At 31.2% G+C, this 9,247-nt stretch overlaps 1 protein-coding gene across 1 annotated transcript; it reads right to left on the bottom strand.

The window, feature by feature from the left end:
* Positions 1-201: 201 nt before the first annotated feature.
* LOC122522203 lies at positions 202-1,111 on the bottom strand. The gene is made up of 2 exons (XM_043643049.1): positions 719-1,111; positions 202-308 (listed from the first exon to the last, which is right to left on the bottom strand). Exons 1-2 carry the CDS (start codon positions 972-974, stop codon positions 232-234), a joined length of 333 nt encoding a protein of 110 aa, XP_043498984.1. The 5' UTR covers positions 975-1,111; the 3' UTR covers positions 202-231.
* Between the last annotated feature and the right edge of the window lie 8,136 nt (positions 1,112-9,247).

The raw sequence follows: 9,247 nt of genomic DNA, 5'->3' as shown, positions 1-9,247 counted from the left end.
CTTTCATTGTTCCATGGCAAATGAACGATATTCGATAAAGGTTCTATAAATATATATAATAATTTATGTATATATGTACGTAGTTTTATTATCTATATTTATTTGCTGCCTTTACAATTGTCTTTATTCTATATTTTAATGTTTATCAAATTTTGCATTTCTTACGTTTAATTTTTATTTTTCATAGATTTTTTTTTATATTGTGTGTTTTTTTTTATAAAATTTTATGGATTATGCGTTGGATGAGGTTTCGACATGTCTACGATTCTTTTCGATCTTCTTTTTATCTTCTAAAGTTAATGCTAATCCTAAAACACAATAATATGATATATTATTATTTTAATTAAATGGAGTTGTTTTACATATTTATTCGTCTCTGATATATTAACATACAAATTTTCTGTATTTTTAATGAAAATCGTTTGGAAAAAGAAATATATTAAAATAATTTCGATTGATTTAAATGATTAAAATGAAGATTTTTGTTTGGAACATTATCGACGACAGTTAAAGTTAAATAGAATTGCATAAGAGAGGTCTAGTTCATGTCAAAGAGATAAGAAATCTTGGTACAAAAGTGTAGTTTAATTGGCAATGAAAAGAAAATAAATCCAAATAGAATGTTGAATTTCTACGATAGCATTTGAACAGATTCATTTATTTCTATTTATTTCGAGGAAATATATCAGAAAAAAAATACCCATGTATTATATTTTACTTTTAAGACAGATTTCACTGTCGAATGAACAAATACTTTCGCATTCGCTAACTTCCGATTCAGATTTAGATTCAGATTCAGTTTTTTTTTCTATTTTTTTGCACCAAAATTTGTCTTTTTTTATAGTCTTCTTTCGTTGAACTTTATTCTCATCGTCCTTTTCTCCATTTTCAGTAATTTCCTCGGCAATTGCATTTTTTCTCTCTAGATCAGCTGTTGCTGCATTTTCTTCATTTTCTATTTCAAGATTCACCATTTTCTCTTTTTTAGAAATTTTTTTCTTTCGTTTTATCTTCTTTTTTTCGAAATCCCTTTTCGCAATTCTCTTTTCTGCAATAAGTAATATTTAAAAGCGAGTTTAATGATAATGTAAACATAAATTAGTCTTAGAACGTCAGCAAAAAATAGTTAATAATAGTTTATAATTGATGAGTATACGTACAATAATATGTATAAAGAAATTAATGATCAATGTCAATCAGTAATTAATTAACCTATGCTTTTGATAATTTTTAACATTTAAGCCTTATTATAATGATGTACCAATAGATAATATTAATGGGTTGATAAATAATGAATTAAATTTCTTTTTATTAACTTATCATGACATTGATGTTCATTCATATAGAAATAATTGCTATGAATCTTACTTTCTTGACGCATCGCAGTTTCTTTCAGAGCAATTACGTTTTCGATAAAGCAATTAATGTGTCGATGATCTACCAATTTATATCTAACTTCTAATGAGGGTTGAATTCTTTTTAATAACAAATCGATAGAAGAAACGAGCTTTGGTTTAAAAATCACTCCTTTAGTTTTCTCTTCTTTCTTACATTTACGGTAACGAATTTTGGTAATAGTTTTGGGCACAGTTCTTTTTTCTTCCTCGATACAATCTGTTATTTCTTGTTTACGCTTTTTTATCTCCTGCTTTTTCGGATCATTTAAAGGTTCTTGCTCTTTTTTCCATCGTTTATATCTTTCACAATTCTTTATGTTTATCATGATTCTTTTGGGTTTGTTAATTAATTGACTCGTTTGGTTATAAGAAATTCGAATTAGTTAGAGTATATTAAATAAAATATACTAATTCAATATATTACTTTCGTAATATTATTGTTTGCTGCATTTTAATAAATTTTTATCTAATCTTGCCATGATTTTGAATCGATTAATTAATGTTTTATCATTAAATGTTAGCATTTTTGGATAATTAAAATATTACATTACTTTAGAATTTCGTAAAATTGCATGTTAGAATTTTGATTTGTCCAGTTTGAATGAAAACATGTTTAGTTTTGAAACACGATGAACGAAATTTCGAAATAAACGAAACGTTCAATTTATCAAAGAATATGTTGAGTACGTTGAATATGTCAAAATTCACTTCGATATTATAATAATCTTTGTAATATCAAATGTCAAAATTCCTAGTATATATATATGTAAGAATATAAATATGTTATATAAAATCAATCGAGAAATGTGAATATAATTTCGAAGAAAAGTTAAATTATTAAAAAAAGCAAGCAACGAATTTACTATAAATTAATGAATTCAATCTAATAGCACACAACCTATAACAAAGGTTATGTAAATAAATCTAATAAATTTATAGGAATAAAAGAAAATGGATCAAGCTTCAAAGAAGGAAAAATCGGTAACCGAAATAGAAAGAGAAAAAAGACAAGAATTACGAAAGAAACTTAAACAACTTGGTGAATGCGACAAGATAGTCTCAGTTGAAACGATAAATGCAATTGGTCAAGTAACAGAGGATGTTGTTGCTGCTGATGGCAATGCACCGAGTAGTGATGAATTAGATGAGGATCTCGAAGAGGAATATCAAAATCTAAACGATATTCTCGACTTACCTGACGACACTTATTCGCTTACTGCAATAAAACCGGAATTACCAGCTTGCGTAAAGTATGGCATACGTTCTGGTCTTACTCATCTGAATATGCCCAAATTTTCACCACTTTCTCGAGGTCATCAGGTACAGGCTTTAAAATGCATCGTGAATTATTTGATAGCTCATTTGCATTCAAGTTATAAAAACTGACGATTTTAAAATTAGGGTGGAGCTATAGCAGTCACTGCGTTTGCAACAACAGCAGTATACAAATCAAGATGTTGGAACGAATCTGTAATAGATCAAATAATCGAAGACGGTGATACGTTTTATTGTGAATCTTATGCAGATATAAAAACGGATGATCGTCGACGTTTATCGATTTTGGATTTAAAAAGAGACATATTTGTTCAAAATAAATTAAACGTTAACGTAACGATCAAGGATCCATCTTACGCAGGCAAATTTCGTTCGCAAGATCCAACAGAATTGCATTTAGTCAAAGCTTTGGAACTGTTTTTTAAAAGACACAATTCTGGAATTTTGACCTCGTCAATCCTGAACTTGGCTATTTGGAAAGAACCAAGATATTTTAATATATTTGATGGTCAAGCTAGGAAAGAGACTTGCGAGCCAGCTAAAGATGGGGAAGATGGTTCGGCTAAATTATTTTTAGTCAAAGATTTGATAGGTGTTTATTTTATAATTCTTGAAAAGAGTAACGTTAAAAACGAACCATTTGTACTTTATCCAATATTGATCAGTGGCGTTGAAGCATTTTCTTTAGCCGATGATCCAGACGAACCTGAAAAATCATTAGGCAAACCACAAAGACGACCAAGTGGATATAAAATTCAAGAAAAATTTCGAGCTGTCGTACAAGGATCTTATCATTTGATGCATCCTGCCATACCTGAATTACTTCGTGGCCGTGGGCATCTTATAATAGCACTTGCCGCTATAGTTTACTCTTGTTTGGTCAGTGGCAACAAGTGGACTACCGCTTTGATCGATTTGATCTTTAATCAATCTAATATATATCTAATCGACCTCGTTAGAGTATTAGAGAAAAATCTAGAGGACGAAGAATTTGAATTACGTTTGGACGATGTCATGGGTGATCTAATTTTAGGTGTTTACTCGGCCAAAATCAAATTACGTCCAAATGTAATTCCTGGTTCTGGTAAAAAAAAAGGTAAACTTGCTATAGATAGTGGAATACGTGAATTCTTCGAAACTCAAACTGTAGGTATATTAGATATTAAAAAATGCTATTATGCCATCTGGAAGGAAGATGACACATATTATTTCATGGATCCATTTGCTTGCGACGAGGAAGGATTTCGAATAAATTATAGCGAAGAACGACAGAAGGTTTATGGTGCTAGAGATGCCGCATGCGTTACTATGAATAGTTCTATCAATCAATTGGTCGAAACTATTTTAGAAAATACTCTTAGCAAAGACAGAGATCCATTTTTGATTCATGGTATAAAAGTACTTTACGTGAAAACTGGAATGGTACGCTATGGTCCATTTGAAAAAGTGATATATCGTGATAAAGGTACTAATCGTAGACCTTCTGCGTCATTGACTCAACTTTCTAAAGAAACTGGAGAAAAAAAGTTAGACATGACACCTACAATACGATTAGAATTAGACGAATGTCAAGATGTCGAAACACAGTTTCCAGATTTAATGAGAAATATAAATCAGTATATGTTTACGGATGATGAGCCAAGAACGTTTTTAATAGCTACGACCCTTGAATCAAAAGAAACTAAGACAACTATCGAAGAGGAAGAAGTAGAAAAAGTAGAAAAAGAAGATGAAGATGAAGACAGACGAAATGATATTCAAGAAAATGAAGAAGAAGAAAAACGATTTGGTATTCAAAAAGATGAAGAAGAAGAATCGATTTTAGATTCTAAAATAAAACAAATTACAGGTTACAATGTCATCAATCCTCATCGGTTGATAGTACAGGGTACAAAAAATTGTTTGCATCCTAATTATAAAGCTCGTTATAGAGGAAGACAAGGTTTGATCATTGCATTGGTGGCTTTGGCATACAGAAAATTAAAAAATCCATCATTATGGAGAAACATTGATCTTGATCAGATTATAGATATAGGTAACAAAACTTACGAGGATGTTATTGATTGGATAAAGGAAGGTAGATTAAAAGGTGAGAAAAAAGAGATAGAAGGAGAAGAAGTAGAAGATGAAGAAGAGAAAGACACGGATACCGATGTTGTTGAAGAGGAGGAAGAAAAAGACGAAGATGAAGAAGCTGAAAGAATTTTAAAAATGTTACCAGCGCCAAGTCATCTAGATTTATCAATGCTACCGGTTAAATTAAAATTCGCCGAAAACGACGTGATTTTTAAATCAAGAATGAATTTGCTAATCGGCGAAGCTCATCCTTTGGCGAATTTAGCCGAAGCATTAGAATGTTATTTCGCTGATTATACGGAATTGGTTTTGGAAAATAATAAATTAATGTACGGTATATGGAAAGATAGTGATAAATACTTTTTATTTAATCCTTATGGAAGTGATGAAGAAGGCTGGAGACTTTTAAATTATCCTGTATCATTCGTAGTTGTTGACACACTTAACGAACTTACTGATGTTCTTTATGGTGTATTAGAATATAACGACAATGATTTTATTATTCATTTTGTCGTATTGGATTCGATCCAACCTGGTAAATATGCGATCTCCGAACCAATTGAAATTCCAGATGATACTATGGTCAAAAAGTTCCAAACCAAATTCTTACCGATTACCGATGAAGATCTATTACAATTAGAGAAAGATGATAAACCAACACTAACTGAAGTTCCATTTGAGAGAGATACCGTGTTACCGGATGATGAGAAAAGAGGAGAGGAAGAAGGTGAGGAAGAAGAAGAAGAAGAAGAAGAAGAGGAAGAAGATGAAGATGAAGAGGAAGACAAAGTCGAAGCTCATTTAAGGGCTCTGGCAGAAGCTGAAAAGAAACCTATTATTTGTCCATTATTGATAACTGAAGAAAAGGATCAACCTGATGCTCCTTATCGTTTGAATTTAACTTTGTTAACTGGCAGCGTTAAAGTACAAACTGACGTTGAACTTATTCAAAAGATCGTACATCCAGAAAGAATTTTAGAAAAATTGAAATACACTCATCCACCTCCTTACGTGATGCCATCAAAAGCAACACTTGGTATCCTTCTCGAAGCAAAACGTGCTAAAAGATCTGTTCACTCTTTGGTCTCTAGGTTTTCAATCGATTCTAGATTAGAAGTTAAGAAGAAAATTGGTCTTTCTGCGATATATTTACAAAATAAATCTCTTATATTATCTGTTTCGGAAAAAGAAGTTAAGCCAGCTAAAATGATCAAACTTAACGACAGCAGATATCTTTATTCGCGTGTTTTACCAATTTATTTGATGCCACTTAGAGCTATAAATGATAAATATATTCAAAATGTCGATTTAGAAAAAGATGATTCTTTGATATACAAAGATCAAGGTGATGGTTTCGATTTGAAACAAATTCCTGAAATACCAATAGGAATTCGTATAATGCCTGAATTAATACCACTTGGTCCTACTATTAAAACACCGACTTATGTTAAAAAATCAATTTTTTGTATCGAAAAGAAGAAACGTAAGTGTCTATTGTCGAAAATGGAAAAAGAAGAACCTATCATGAAAAAAATAATTTGTGATACTGAAAATGTACTCCTTGAAATGATGTTTCCGAATTTTAAAGCGTTTGATCAAGTTAGTTATTTTTTATAGGTTAATAATTAATCATTTTCTATATAGAAAGATTTGAATATATTTCAAAATAATTTTGTTATATGTAGGAAGATAAAATACTAAAACCACAAATAGATATTGAAGACAAAATAGAAACCAAAGCATTTGAAAAAACGAAAGATCACAAAGAAAAAGTACTTTTTGAAAAGGAAGATGAAGGATTTAAGGTGATAACTAATTTTTACCGTTCTTTTTTTTTTTAATATTAAAACTTTTATTTCTATATTATTTAAAGGTGGTCAACGATAACATTGCTATACTTCGGTCGAATATGCGTCTTGAAAATCGTGCTGAGATCGAATCTTGTCACTTCAAGGCTTGTTATTTTGCTGCTATATTGTGTTTATTAGGAAAAATTCGATTGAACATTGATCAGTTTCGTGGAATGAATTTAGATGAATTTATTTATATGGCTAACAAAATTTATCAACGCGTAGGTAAACTTCGATATAAACCTCTCAGATGGTTCCATAATTTTGAAATACTCGACACAAAGTATACTGTAATTATGAAACAAGCTGTATATGCCGATCCTGAAAACTGTGAAGCTGATAAACTTAAAAATGCTATGGAAAGTTTTATGGAAAATAATGAATCTGGTATATTGGTGACATCAAATATTTCTTATGGTTTTTGGAAAGATAATGATCGATATTATCTTTTCGATCCTTATGCTTGTGACGAGAATGGTAAATCCAATGAAGAAGGATATGCTTGTTTGATGGAATTTTGTGATTTATCGTCGATGTTAGATAGGATCGAAGAAAATGTAGGAGGATCTATAGATCAACCTTATCGATTATATACCATGTTTATCTCACATATGGAAACGAAACGTCGAAAAAGGAAGAAGAAAAAGAAAACTCAATATTGTATCGAAAAAGTTAAGGAAGAAGTACCTCAGGAGGAGTTAACTGATTTAGAAGAAATAAGAAAAAGTGATTCAGAAACGTCATTAATCGAATCGATAGAATGGATCACAGCAGAACGTAAATTGGACGTTGTACATAACATGACTATACCAGGATTCTCCCCTATTCGATACTACGATGCTTCGATGTTAGACGTAATCGTATTAGAAGATGAAATAACCAGGCCATTATTAGCACCGTTTAAAACAAATATTGAAAGATATGTAAATGAGAATATTGATCCATACGAATTGGTTAAATTAATGATAAGAAGAAAACCATACGATAGGAAATTTAAGGAACACGTTTCAGTTATTACACCTATAGATCTTTGCATAATGGCTTGGTCATTGATCCATGATCCTGTACTATGGTCTGTACGAATTATCAGAGGCTTGTTCGAAGCTAGTTGCGATTATACGTTTGACAGTATATTGGCGACAGAAGATTCGACTGTCAGTAACATGTCTGATGGTCTTTTACCTGAATTTGAGATTGCTAATTATGTATTTCGTCCCGTATTTGTACCTTTACATTATGGAACTCTTTATGCCATCGAGGGATGGAATTTAGCAATGTCTTTAAAATACGTCTTTGATAGTCCTGCTTATACCGGTGCAATTATCGTTTGTGAAGATAGTCACATAGGTGTTACCAGGACTAACGATAATTATTTTGCTTGGTGGGTAATCAAAAAAACTAAAATATTACGAATAGTCACTTCAACGAATATAAAGGAATTTTTGAGGATTATCATAAAGGAGATCAATCAAGCTGAAGAGATCCAATTTGTTATGAGAGTCGTAACAATTTCCTATGCAAAAAAGCTAGATCCTGATTGCAGCGATGTTAAAGGATTACACGAATTTGTTATTCCTACGACATCTTTAGCTGAAATACACAAAATGGAAGCAGAGCCATATGACTTAGAAGCAATATTCAAACCTACTGTTCCAGAAACCAAACCAATTTTCATAATAGGAACCGTTGCTCTAAGCGATCGAGAAACTATTAAAGAGCCTAGAGTAAAACGTTGCTATTTCGTAGCAATTTTAGCTGTCATGTTTAAAAGGGATATCGTTCAGAGTCCTCTTCCAGGAATGATCGATAAAATAATTGAAGTAGCTGAAAGTCTTTACAGGGAGTATCACGAACCAAAATTTCATACCGAACACATTTTGAGGAACATTACTTTGATGAATAGAATTTTTGATCTTCGAGATTGTGCATCTTGTTTGGTACCACTTACTATTGATCCTCGTACCGACCGAAATGATTTCTATGTTCAAGTAAGCTAATACGATTAAGTTTTAATAAGATACTTAGATCACTTGATTATAAAGTATATATTATTTTTTAGGTAAGGAAATATTTAAAGAAACACTTTGTAAAATATAGTAGTGGTATCATACAATTTACTAATTGTTGCTATGGATTTTGGTATTCAAGATCAACAAATTCCTATTACTACTTAGATCCTTATCAATGCAACGATAAAGGAAGAAAAGTATCGACCAATGGCGTGGCTTGTTTGTGTATTTTTTCAAATATTTGTCAAATGGTCAAAAACATGTGTTTCAATCAAATAGAAGAGTCAACAGGATTTTTTATTCATCGACTTCACGTTGATTCAGTTAACGTGTCCCCATCAATCGAATTTCAAGAAGATCCAATGTGGATTTATTTAGATTATCATTGGACTTTTGATCATGCTCCAGAAATAATTAAAATTGATAAGAAATCTTCGAAAAGGAGACAAAAGAAGAAACGTTACAATAACGAGGAAGAAAAAGAGAAACCAATGAAATTATATTGGAACAATTATGCTATAGAAGTAACAGATTTAATATATTCGATTTGGGGTACGATTGGTTGCTATGATTCTAGGTTTGGTAATCGTGCTGGTAAAAATCAAGCAGCTATTTGCGTAGCTGTATTAGCTATGCAATA

The sequence above is a fragment of the Polistes fuscatus genome, unplaced genomic scaffold (assembly GCF_010416935.1).
Source record: "Polistes fuscatus isolate 324 unplaced genomic scaffold, CU_Pfus_HIC Scaffold5, whole genome shotgun sequence".
NCBI classification, from domain to species: Eukaryota; Metazoa; Arthropoda; class Insecta; order Hymenoptera; family Vespidae; genus Polistes; species Polistes fuscatus.
Note: the sequence above shows the minus strand (reverse complement) of the source record. Positions and strands in the feature narration are given on the sequence as shown.